General features: G+C 34.7%; 3 protein-coding genes across 5 annotated transcripts; all 3 read right to left on the bottom strand.

Moving 5' to 3' along the window:
• Window positions 1-1,118: 1,118 nt before the first annotated feature.
• On the bottom strand, window positions 1,119-3,343 carry LOC115976746. The gene is made up of 2 exons (XM_031098214.1): window positions 3,109-3,343; window positions 1,119-2,475 (listed from the first exon to the last, which is right to left on the bottom strand). The coding sequence occupies exon 2, from the start codon at window positions 2,471-2,473 to the stop codon at window positions 1,301-1,303; it is 1,173 nt and encodes a 390-aa protein (XP_030954074.1). The 5' UTR covers window positions 2,474-2,475; window positions 3,109-3,343; the 3' UTR covers window positions 1,119-1,300.
• A 216-nt stretch (window positions 3,344-3,559) lies between these two features.
• On the bottom strand, window positions 3,560-7,224 carry LOC115976747. Of its 3 annotated transcripts, none has more exons than XM_031098216.1 (2): window positions 5,356-7,074; window positions 3,560-4,519 (listed from the first exon to the last, which is right to left on the bottom strand). In XM_031098216.1, exons 1-2 carry the CDS (start codon window positions 6,531-6,533, stop codon window positions 4,495-4,497), a joined length of 1,203 nt encoding a protein of 400 aa, XP_030954076.1. In that variant the 5' UTR covers window positions 6,534-7,074; the 3' UTR covers window positions 3,560-4,494. The 3 variants fall into 3 exon arrangements, with proteins under 3 accessions (XP_030954076.1, XP_030954077.1, XP_030954078.1); XM_031098217.1 differs by lacking the exon at window positions 3,560-4,519 and adding an exon at window positions 7,140-7,224 and having other exon boundaries at window positions 4,529-6,409; XM_031098218.1 differs by lacking the exon at window positions 3,560-4,519 and having other exon boundaries at window positions 4,529-6,409; window positions 7,005-7,074.
• A 1,787-nt stretch (window positions 7,225-9,011) lies between these two features.
• On the bottom strand, window positions 9,012-11,141 carry LOC115978316. Its single transcript, XM_031100335.1, has 2 exons — window positions 10,972-11,141; window positions 9,012-10,450 (listed from the first exon to the last, which is right to left on the bottom strand). Exon 2 carries the CDS (start codon window positions 10,442-10,444, stop codon window positions 9,689-9,691), a length of 756 nt encoding a protein of 251 aa, XP_030956195.1. The 5' UTR covers window positions 10,445-10,450; window positions 10,972-11,141; the 3' UTR covers window positions 9,012-9,688.
• Between the last annotated feature and the right edge of the window lie 2,082 nt (window positions 11,142-13,223).

A 13,223-nucleotide genomic window follows, 5' to 3' on the forward strand; every position in this document is an offset into this window, starting at 1 on the left:
CAGGTTATTAATTTTTCAATTGAAATAGGTGTTATAGATATCATCTTAAAGGGAGATTTAGCATATGCCATGGACAAGCTTCGATCCAATGAGCAAGATAATTCATGACTAGGAGCTATGGTAGAGACTTCCATAAAAATAATTTCATATAAAAAAATATAGTTTTTATAAAATATTTTAAAATTTATTTATTTTGTACTTATGCATCGCATAAGACATTGGCTAATTGTTCTAAGTAAAAGTGGATTCTAATTAATTTAATTAGTAAGGTTTCAAAGGATTTAAACATTGCCTATACCAAAAATCATTTGATGTCTTGACTTGATAATTAAAAATAATTATCACGAGAAAATACTATAAGTTTAAATTCATCGAAAATATTCAGGACGTTGGATATAAAGGTGGAACTGTGAAAATATAGAATTTCGACGTACGGCATTTGCCTTTTGTGGGCATCGCATTTGGATGTTTGGAATGATTACTTCCAACTTCCAATATTTTATGGTATTGGGGCTTAGCTATTGAGTGAGTTTGAAAACCGTATAGCTTTTTGGGTGGGTTTGAAAATTATATATGTTTCTTCTAATATAGCAAATGAAAACTCCCTTTTGTGCTGGACTGCTGGTAGTCTGGTACTTTTATGTGTTTGGTCATTTATTCTTCACTTATGACATTAGAATCAGTTGGTCAAAAATAGTTTGTCTGAAGTATTGAATGATCTTCACACTGTAGGTTAAAACTTAAGAGAACTGTTCATAATAATCCCCCTCCCACCTGCAATTTTTTTATACATCCATCAGTGCTCAGTGGGGAGGTTTGAAATTTAAGTTTGTATTAATAACCCACAAAAGAAAATTCCCTTTTTGTGATGAAAATGGTACTTCTATGTCTTTGGGAGTACTATTTTTTTATTGTTTTCTACTTCAATTTGGTCACTAATGACATTACCAAATAAAATGGTAAAAAATCAACTTGTGTCTCAAGCGTTCCTGCGGCGCCAAGCTCTTTTTTCTTTCCTATATACATCCATCAACAAGGTTGTGGTGCTGATCTCACAAAAGCAGATGGTCTAAAAACAACATTAATAACACCAAACTTCAGGAGGACAAAAAAAGAAGAAGAAGAAGACACCAGCTACCCTCTTGCAGGTAATTCTCTTCATTGATATTTCATGAGTTACAAATAGGGGAAATGAGAAGCAAATATATAAATATATATATATATATATATATATATAACACTTCAATGTCTTGCCTAAATAATTAATTAAGTAGGGTACAGGAACAATAAGAAATCCCAACTAGTCATCAGAGAAAGCATCCACATTGCAAGATAGATTAGGAAAATACCAGAATGGAACACCTGACCAAGCACCTGTGGTAGATATTTTGTGCAATGGAACATCTAAGGAATTGTGTATCATATCCATATGGTGTGTTTCCATGATGGGAAAGGGCCCGGGATATCTACCATCCAGGAAACTTCCAAGATTGTATATGCAATTAATAGGTTGTTGGCTACCCCTCCATCTGGTTATGTTGCTAAATCCTGAGCTCTTATAGTCACCATTCAGAAACAATGCTTGATCTTTGAAGTTCTGCATCTTCACCCATTCCATCATCGAAAAATTTAGCTCATAAACTTCTTTTTTCGCAATTGACATAATTCTACGAATCATGAAGAGCTGCTCATCAAAAGCAAGTAAATTTAATTCAAAGCTGCTGCATCCAATGCTTTGTATTTCCAGCAGGGTCACATAAGGATGGGAATTCAGGTTTAGTACCCCAATTTCACCATGATCGGTTAAAACATATATCTTACCCTTGAAGACAACTCCATCTACAAACCACCAAGGACTGTTTGTAGGACTGCCCTGAAAATTTTCAGAATTATAAACAGTCCAATTAACATCTGTGGATCTACATAATTGTAAAAATGGGGACCATCTGTCAAAAGCTATGATTACATACTCCCACAAAGGCGTAGCTAAAGAAGCAAGGATGATAAAAGAATAAGGATTGGGAGGCCTAGAGAAACGGAGTTCATGTCTTGTAAAAGGATTCAGAAGCCAAATCTCAGAATCAGCTCTTTTTTTCCGGTCTTCCAAGACAAAGTACCCACAAGAAAGACCGGAACATGTTTTGCCAACAAGGCTCGGCAGTATTGCCTTGTACAACCTTCGATCAAAGATGCTGTAGAAATGACAAGCTCTCTTAGCTTGTGTTGATAAGAAGACAAGAAGTGGTGGTTGGGATGCCATAAACTCTTTCCTATGAGCTGCAACATACAATCTCCATCCTTTGCAGACACAGCCAAACATAAGATAGTCTATAGCACCCAGCTGATTTGCTATCAGATGAAGCAAAACCTCATGGAGCTCCGACCATGGCCTCCAATTACTAGTATCAACCATCTTTTTCTTCTTACTTCTTGGCCCCTTGAGATTTAAGTCACTGCCCCCTTGTAGTACCATGCCTACCCTCCAATGAAGAGAAAATAGATTACATTCAATATATGAAACAAAGGAAACATTTGACAGATTTAGCTATATATCATAGCATCTTAAAGTTTTCAACCCAATTTTACACATTAGATACTTGTGCCCAAGACATCTACAGTTAACAACATATTATGCTATACTTGTGTCAACAATATCAACACCTCTATCAGGCAAAACTTACTTCAACCACCGCACGTATACAGATAAATAATACATGCTTTGAACTCTGAACTTTGAAGTATAAGGCATTATAAAATAGATTATTATCAAGCTGCATTTTCTTTTTTAAGCACAAATGCAAAAATATCACAATGAGAACAGCAAAGACATTATTCAGTCTAACAATTCTTCAAAACACGTAGTACTCATACTGAGTACACAACAAAAGCAAAACTCAGCATTCAACCATTGCACCCTTTTAGCTAAGTTCTCCAGACAACAAATACTATAACATATGATACAAAACTCTCTTTCCTACTTTTCTTTTGTTTTCCTACTGTTTCTTAGCTACCAAACAGACAGAAGGCCCATAAAATAATCTTACACTAATTTTTTTATATATAAAAATAAAAATAAAAAAATTCTGGGAGAGTAAATCAGTAAAGTACCTGCTTTGATGTTCTCTGTCAAACTAAGTGACCACCTTAACAGTCTGTTTGGTTGGGTGGAAAAGAGAGTGGATCGAAAATGGTGGGGAGTAAACTGAAAAGGGAACAAGGACACAGTTTTCACCTCTTTGGTTTGGTACAAATATGAGAGGAAGGGGAAGGGAAAGTGAAAGGGAAGAAAATGAGTTTTAAAAAGACTTTTTTACCCCTTATCCTATTATCTTTCTTTTGGTCTTTTGCTTGTTTCTTTGTTTCATATTTTTTCATCTCATACTAATTTGAGTAATTTCCTTCTTTTTCGTTTTTTTTATACAGTTCAGGTTTAAAAAAACCAACTTTAAAAACTATAAAATAATAGTAATAATAAAAAATAATGTATACAACTTCCAAAGCTCTAATCCATTGTATGGTATTGCGGTATTGGGGCTTAGGCTTTTGGGAGGGTTTGAAAATTATGTGGCTTTCTGAGAGAGTATGAAATTCATATATATAATAATAGTTTACTTTATTAAACAAAGAAAAAGAAAATTCCCTTTTGTACTTTTCTGTGTAAGGGAATTTGGTCGCTAGTGACATTACTATGAATAAATTGCTCAAAAGTCAGCTTGTGTTTTAAATGTTGAATGATCTACAGTAGGCTAAGAGAAAAATTCGTGAATCATTAAGAGCTTGTCATCAAAAGCAAGCAACTGCATTCCAGGGCTCCTATATCCAATGCTTTTTACTTCCAGCAGGCTCACAAAAGGTTCAGAATTCGGGTTTAGTACCCCAATTTCACAATGATTGATTAACAAGCATATCTTACCATCAAAGACAACTCCATCAACAAACCACTGATGACCATCAATAGGACTCCTCTTAAATACGCCCTTATATTTGTAGATAGTCCAATAGATATCTGTGGATTTACAAAACTGTTAAAATGGTCCACCGATAGCTATGATTACAAACTCCTGCAAAGGTGTGGCTAAAGACACAAGGATGACAGAAAAATAAGGATTAGGAGGGCCAGAGAAACGGGGTTTGTGTCTTGTAAAAGGATTCAAAAGCCAAATCTGCGAATCAGCACTTTTTTTCTCGTCTTCCATGACAAAGTCCCCGCAGGAGACACCAGAACATCTTTTGCCAACAAGGCTCAGCAGTATTGCCTTTTACAATCTTTGCTCAAACATGCCATAGAAGTAACAAACTCTCTTCGCATTTGATTTTAATAAGACAAGTGGAGGTTGGGATGCCAAAAAGTCTTGCTTGTGTGCTGCAACATACAACCTCCATGGCTCCATCCACTACAGACGCAGCCAAACATGAGATAGTCTATGAGATGGTTGATAATTACTATTGTCAACCATCCTTTTCCTCTTCCTTCTAGGCCCCTCGAGATTCATGTCACTGCCCCCTTGCAACAACATGCCTTCCCACAAAAAGAAACTATTGATCAAATTTTATATATGACACTAAATAAACATCTAACAGTTCTACATTCATAGTAATGGTATCTTATTGTTTTTAACCGAATTTTCTGCATGACATGCTTGTGCATAACATTCATACTTAACAGCAAATCTTGTTATTCTTGGGCCAAGATCCATTTAGAAGATTTTAGGACAAAAAATCTTCACCTCTATCAGGCAATACCTATCAAAGAAGTGCAAAACTCCACACATATGTAGAACTTAAAACATCCTTTGAGGTGTAAGGCACAGCATTACTGATTATTGAGCTACATTTTGTTTTTTAGGGACAATTACAAAATCTCACAATAAGCGAAACATAAATTCTAGTCTAACATTTCTTCAAACATATCGTACCCATACTTTGTACACAAATACAAAAAAAATTATCAAGCATGCACCATTTGTAGCAGATGACATATTGAAATAATAAATCCCCATATAAATTAAGTGACATATGGTAATAGGAATATGAAAAAAAAAATTAAAAATTTACATCAAAAGCTGTTCATTATTTGGGACACAACAAAAAGCAAAATAGAAACACACCAGTCAACAAAACCTTAAACATCTGAAAGACAAAAATATGAAAATGAAGAAAGGGACCCCAGTTATCCTCGTAGGAAATCTCTTCAATGATAACCCATGAGGTATTGATAAGGGAAATGAAAAGCAAAAAAATATGTATAGCCTTCAAAGTGTTGCCAAAATGATTAAGTAGGGTGCATGAACAATAAGAAACCCTGACTAGTCCTCATAGAGAGCATCGACACTGCCAGAAAGATTTGGAAAATACCAGAACGGAGCACCTGAGGAAGCACGTGTGATAGGTTGAGGGGGAGGACTCGGGAAAGGCTTGGGATCTCTATCATCCAGGAAATGTAAGGTGCATATCCCATCTGAAATTCCAAGATTGTATATGCAATTCATAGGCTGTCGGCTACCACTCCATCTGGTTACGTTGCTAAATCCAGAGCTCCTATGCCTCAGAAACAAAGCTTGATCATTGAAGTTCTCCATCTTCACCCATTTCATCATCGAAAAATTTAGCTCAAAAACTTGAAATTGCTCTCTTTGAATTTGTAGTCCATTTCTACAAATCATCAAGAGCTTGTCATCTATAGCAAGCAACTGTAGGTTAACTTCAAAGCTGCTATATCCAATGCTTTCTATTTCCAGCATGGTCACATAAGGGTGGGGATTCAGTTTTCGTATTACCCCAATTTCACCATGATTGGTTAACAAGTATATCTTACCCTTGAAGACAACTCCACCTAGAAACCACCGCTTACCATCCATGGGAGTGCCCTTGAATATGTCAGTATAATCATAGGCAGTCCACATGACATCTGTGGATTTATAGTACTGTAAAAATTGTCCACCAATAGCTATGATTACAAACTCCTGCGAAGGAGTTGCTAAAGACGCAAGGATGACAAAAAAATATTGATTAGAAGGTCTAGGAAAATGGAGTTCATGTCCTGTAAAAGGATGCAAAAGCCAAATATGAGAATTAACAGTTTCAATCCTGTCTTCCATGACAAAGTACCCACAACAGACACGAGAACATCTCTTGCCAAAAAGATCTGGCAGTGTTACCTTGTACAAACTTTGATCAAAGATGCTATAGAAGTAACAATATTTTCTAGCATACGGTGATAATAAGACAACAAGTGGAGGTTGGGATGCCATAAACTTTTGCCTAAACTCTGCAACATACGATCTCCATCTTTTGCAGACACAGCCAAATATGAGATAGTCTATAGCACCTAGCGGCTTTGTCATCAGATCAAGGAGATCATCACTGACATCCATGAGATTAAGGCCATTGCCCCCCTGCGGTACCATGCCTACCCTCCAATAAAAGAAAAAAAAAAGAGAAGAAGATAAGTTCCAAAATATGACACTAAATAAACATTGAACAGGTTTAGATTCATAATAGCATCTTATTGTTTTCAACCCAATGTTCCACATTCCATGCTTGTGCCCAAGACATCTAAAGTTAATAGCATACTTAAAAGGTCGAGTTTTTAGGACAACAATATCAGCACCTGTATCAGGCAAAATACACACATGTACAGATAGATAGAACCTAAGAAGTATGGACACGGTGACACAAGCAATTTATGAAAAATTTTAACATAAAATGGCCAGTATGATGGAATGACACGGGTATGACACCTAAATGAAGGTGTCCGTACTTCTTAGGATAGAACATAACATAGCATGATTTGAGGTACAAAGCATAATAAAATTGATTATCAAGCTGCATCTTCTTTTTTAGGCACAACTGCAAAAATATCACAATAAGAACAGCATAGATATCATTCATTATAACATTTCTTCAAACACATAATAGTACTCATACTCAGGACACAACAACAAAAGCAAAACTCAGCATTCAACCATTGCTCGGTTGCTCCCTTTTAGCCAAGTAACAATTACCAGTATCTAACATATGACTCAATTTTTCTTCCTACTTTTCTTTTTGATTTCCTACGGTTTCTTAGCTACCAAACACAGATAGAAAGCCCATAAGCCATAAAGATAAAATCATCAATATTAACAACAAGAAGATACCTGACACGTCGGATACCTCTGCCACGTCAGCCACAACATCTTCCCCCGCCATAGGGTGCACGGAAACTCTGTACTACCTGAGCGGGAATGAGATCCTAATATTGGGGATGGGTTTGTGGTTGCTGGTTGTGGGCTGTGGGCACTAATATGGTCCAGTGGGCCTGTGGGTGAGGCCCACTACTTTTTGCTTTTCTCGGCCTGATTGGTTTGGGTTCAGAAAATGTCAAATTAAGAAGAATAACAATATTTATTAATAACTTTTTCCAACTTTTTTCATTTCTTGGGCGAATTTCATGAGTTATATACTTATATATACATACATATATATAATAATTTTATAATATTTTATAATATCTTATAATATTTGTTTTTGCACAAAAAATAACTAACTTGAACTTACATAATATGCATTTTCCATGTAACTTAATTTTTTTATATTTATATTATTTTATTTGTTATTCAAATTAATTATATTATTACCACCGGGCCTTGTAGCCTAGTGGTACCTGGTTCTCCTTGTAACCGTTAGCACGGGAGTTCTATCCCCCGCAATAAACAATTACTCAGCAAAAAAATAATAATTAATTAATTATATTATTAATTTTATAAAAAAATTAATATATTATTCTTGATTTAGCCGTGATGCAAGGGCATAATGCTAGTTTATGTTTATAATAATAACTTTATTAATATAGTAAAAGAAAACTCCTTTTTTATGCTGGACTGTTTGTACTTTTATGTGCAAGGGAATTGGGAGTTTAATCTTTCATTGTTTCTACTTCGATTTGGTAGCAAATGACATTATCATGAACAATTTGTTGGGAAATGTCTCAAATTTCAATTGTGACTTAGAAAGTTAATTAGGTTTCCTAGTTAAAGAAGGAAATATTAATTTGGGTTTTCTTTGTGTGGAAGGAATGACTATTCCTTGGTGTAGAAGGAAATAATTTCCTAGTTGAAGAAGGAAATATTAATTTGGGTTTTCTTTGTGTGGAAGGAATGACTATTCCTTGGTGTAAAAGGAAATTCTATTTCCTTGTGTGAAAGGAAAGACTATTCTTTGGTGTGGAAGAGAAATCTATTCCTTATTAAAGAAATAATGTATTCCTAATTCAAGAGAGAATAAAAAAAAAAGTCTTATAAATAGGCAATGCTTCAAAGAATTTGTTTGGCTTTGGCTTTGGCTTTGGCTTTGGTTTTGGCACAAGAGTCCTTTGTTTAAAGAAAAGAAGACAGCTAAGAGAGAGTTGTGCGTGGAGAATAAAATAGAAATGAGAGAGCAAATTATTACAGCTTTTGAGAGAAATAATTAGTGTGTAAAAGCAAAGAAAAACAAGAGAGAGTTTTCTTTAGCCATGAGACATACATAAGAATTATTGTAATTAATTTGATAAATAGTGATTGATTCAAAGTTTGTCTCGTGATTTTTCCTTTCAAAGAGAAAGGATTTTCCCTATAAATATTTGTGTTCTTGTGTGTGATTGCTATTTTGAATTTATAGTTTTTGTGATAATATTATTTGGAACCTAACACAAATTGGTAAAAACTCAGCTTTGTGTCTTAAGTTGAAGGATCTACAAAGCAATAATAGAAATGTCCATATATTGGGACCATGGGGTGGTGGTGGTGATTTGGAAAGGCACAAGGTCTAATAAATAATGTTTTAAAAATCGGACTAGATCGGTTGGTTCAACCAAGAACAAGTCACCAGTTCAATCTGGTAAAATCCTTCAAAATCAGTCAAAACCAATAAAAACCGGGTTGAATTGGGAATGGGGCACAAACCGATCGGTTATTTAACTGTACGGGTTTTAAAACCATGCTACACGGATAAGGAAAAATAATAATAATAATAAAGGACTCCAGCTACTCTAGTTGCAGGAAATTCTCTTCATTAATAACCCATGAGGTACACAGATAAGGGAAATGAAAAGCAACAAAATATTTATAGCTTTCAAAGTCTTGCCAAAATGATTAAGTAGGGTACATGAACAATAAGAAATCCTAACTAGTCATCATAGAGAGCATCCACACCGCTACACAGATTTGGAAAATACCAGAATGGAGCACCTGAGGAAGCATCTCTGATAGATATTTTGCAGCACAATGGAACATCTAAGGATTCTTCCATCAAATCCATAAAATCTTCTATATCAATGATGGGGAAAGACTCTGGATATGTATCATCCAGGAAATGTATGCTGTATTCCTCAACCGAAGCTCCAAGATTGTATATGCAATTCTTAGGTCGTTGGCTAACACTCCATCCTTCATATTTCATAGTTTGTTGGCTGCCCCTCCATCTGGTCTTGTCACTACATCCTGAGCTCTTATTACTTAGAAACAAAGCTTGATCGTTGAGGTTCTGCACCTTCACCCATTCCATCTTCAAAAAATTTAGCTGATAAACTTGAAACTTCTGCCAAACTCTGTCATCATGTCTATGAATCATTAAGAGTTTGTCTTCAAAAGCAAGCAACCGTAGTCCGGAGCTCTTATATCCAATGCCTTTGACTTCCAACAGGGTCACATAAGGATAGGAATTCGGGTTAGCTCTTATATCCAATGCCTTTGACTTCCAACAGGGTCACATAAGGATAGGAATTCGGGTTTAATATCCCAATTTCGCCATGATTGGTTAAAATGTATATCTTACCCTTGAATACAGCTCCATCTAATAACCACCGAGAATAGTCTGTAAAATGGTCCTTAAATAAGTCTCTGCAATCATAGACAGTCCAGTTGACATCTGTGGATTTACGGAACTGTAAAAAAAAAACATCGATAGCTATGATTACAAACTCCTGCAAAGGCGTGGCTAAAGACACAAGGATGATAGATAAATAACGATTAGGAGGGCTAGAGAAACGGAGTTCATGTCTTGTAGAAGGATTCAAAAACCAAATCTGAGAGTCAGCACTTTCTTTCTTGTCTTCCATGACAAAGTACCCACAAGAGACACCAGAACATCTTTTGCCAACAAGGTCCGGCAGTATTGCCTTGTACAACTTTTGATCAAAGATGCTATAGAAGTAACAAGTTCTCCTAGCATAGGATGATAATAAAACAACAATTGGAGGTTGGGATGCCATAAACTCTTTCCCATGCGCTGCAACATATAACCTCCATCCTTTGCAGACACAGCCGAACATGAGATAGTCTATAACACCTAGCGACTTTGTTATCAAATCAAGCAAAGCCTCAGGGAGCTCCGACCATGGCTTGCAATTACAATTGTCAACCGTTCCTTTCTTCTTCCTTCTAGACCCCTTGAGATTCATGTCACTGCCCCTATGCAGCACCATACCAACCTTCCCACAATAACAATATATTGATCAAAATCTACATATGACACTAAATAAACATCTAACGATATACACTTGTGCTACACATTTAGACTTAAGAGCATATTATATTATTCATCTTAGAAGATGTCAACCACTTTTAAGAATTTATTAGGACACATAAAATCAGCACCATTATATACTAACATATTTTTAGTCAAGATTGCAAGAATATCACAAGAAACACATATTTTACTCATTCTAACATTTCTTCAAACATATAGCACCCATTTTCTGTACACAAAATACACAAACAATGATCTCAAGTTTGCACCATTTGTAGAACATGATATATCGACATAATAATAAAACCCATATTAAATAAGATGGCAGATGGCAGTAGGAATATGAAACAAATATGATATATGACTCAAAAACTTTTCTTCGGCTTTCCTACATTTTCTCAGCCCCAAACAGAGGGAAAGCCCATAAAAAAATTGATATTTGAAAAAAATATGTATACATATTTAATTAGTTAAGTAAAGTACCTGCTTCGAAATTTTTTGTGAAAACACAAGTGACCTCCTATTCTTTTTTCTGGGGGTAATTTTTGTTGCTTATATAAAGCAAAAAAAAAAGCCGCTCAAATTTTGATTTTGGAGGTTCAGTGGTGTAATTTTCCCGCCATGTATTTCGTGGTATAATTTTTCGATAAACCCAAAAAATGTAATAATGGAAAATTTTGGATAAACAAAATGTTGTTAAAGGCTTAGGGTGTGGAGCTAAAATTTTTGGTATTTAACACCTCAAAAAATTATTTTATTTATTTTAATACATAATTTTACAACATGCTCTATGTCAATTCTCTTATTTTTTTTTATAGGCAAGCATTATTCATTTTTTATTAATTTTTTTCTCACTTTCTCTCTCTTCCTCTTTGCCACAATACCCAACAAAAAGCATAACTTTTTTTTCTTTTTTTTATCCTTTCTTGCGGTAGTGAACTGTCAAGACTAGCAATTTAATGTAGCAAGTTGCCAAAAAAGTTTGGCTTTGGCATCATTGATGTTGGGCTCTTTTTGGTGTTTAAGGTGATAAAATAGCTAAAAAAAATTATTTTTTCTTGTAATACATTTTGGATTTTACTTTTATTTATAATTTATTTGCATAGTATTAATAAAAAAAATACATATAGTTATTTTTATATTAAATTTTTGACGAAAAGTTTAAAAGTTGGTTTATTTTCAAATAATTAAAAGTTAAGTTATTTGTAAAAAAATAAAATTAAAAATCAAAAAAAAAAAAAAAAAACACTAAGACAAAAGGCAACAAATTTTGAAACAAAACTGAAATCCCAAACACATACAGGGATGTGGGAAAGCTAAAATGACCTCCAAATAGAACTAATTCACCCAAAATGACTCGTTTGCTCAAGTTTATTTTCAATTTATTCAACTTCTTTAGTTTGAAGTCTTTTAAAATGTTATGTGAAAGCTCAATTAGTGTGAAAACACTAATGCTTGTTTAGATCTCCAATTTTAAATTATGCCTTAATTGTTTTTATTCTAAGTTATCTAAGTGCGAAACAAGAGTAAAGCACGCACAATAAACCAGTACACTACTCTAAACCATAAGCAAGTACAATATGCAATAAATGTAAAGCTTAAAAAGTAGGAAAGAGAGATGTAAATACAAGATAATACCAAGACGTGTTATTGAAGAGGAAACCAAAGTACTTGACAAAAAACCTCTCCGCAGCTCTCCAAACCAAAATCGATCCGCTTGTGAATAAGTTGAAGTACACGAATATCAAAAAGACTCTTCTAGCTTAATTTACCCAATGTACTTGAGTCCTCCAAACTCCTATTACCAACAGATAGGATTGTAAATGAACAAAGCCGTTCATAAATAACTTGAGCTTAGCTTGATAAAAAGCTCGTTCATGTTTGTTTGTTTGTATATAAACAAGCCAAGCTTAAGTTTTAGTTTTAGGCTTGTTTAATAAACGAGCTAAGTCTAAGTAAAAAATATTGTTCATGAACAAGCTCGTGAATGCTAAGGCTCAATAGAAAAGTAACAAAGCAAGTTGAGCCTAGGCTTTTTTATGAGTTTGGTAATAAAATTGATATGAGCTTGACAAGTAAACTCATATCCTTCTAAGGCTTCGATTAATTATAAGTTGAGACCACTCATCCAAACCAAATAAGCTAGATAATAAACTTAATATAGGCTTGATAATATACTTGTGTTGGATCTCAACCTCAAAAACATGATATTGAGTTTGAGTTTGGGTTTGATATTGAGCTTGAGCTTGAGCTTGGCTTGACTAATGAATCAAGCCAACCCAAGCCAAGCCGAATTCAAGCTTTTATACTTTATAACAAGCTTAAGCTTGAACATTATTTGTAGGCTTGTATTAAGCCCAAGCCAAGCTTGAACATTCTACTTTTACTGTCGAGCCAAGCTTGAACATTCACTACTCAACAAAGCTCGGCTTGTTTACAGCCCTACCAACAAACTTCTCAGAGTCTTGTCTTCACTAGTTATTTGGATCCCGCAATTTCGCTCAATTGCATCTGCCACTCAATGGATTTTTCCAATGCTTCCCAAAGGCACCAAAACTTCTCTCAATACTCAAAATGAGTGAGGTAAGTGTTTAGGCTAAGAACCTTTCAAGGATGTGTAAATGAAAAGGTGGGAGTAAATGGAAACTTTAGAGAAATGATGTAGAGGATTGTGGATAAAACAATCTCTAACTCTCAAGTGTTTGGCTAGGGTTTCTCTCTCAAAAGTTTCTTTA

The sequence above is a fragment of the Quercus lobata genome, chromosome 2 (assembly GCF_001633185.2).
Source record: "Quercus lobata isolate SW786 chromosome 2, ValleyOak3.0 Primary Assembly, whole genome shotgun sequence".
Lineage (NCBI taxonomy): Eukaryota > Viridiplantae > Streptophyta > Magnoliopsida > Fagales > Fagaceae > Quercus > Quercus lobata.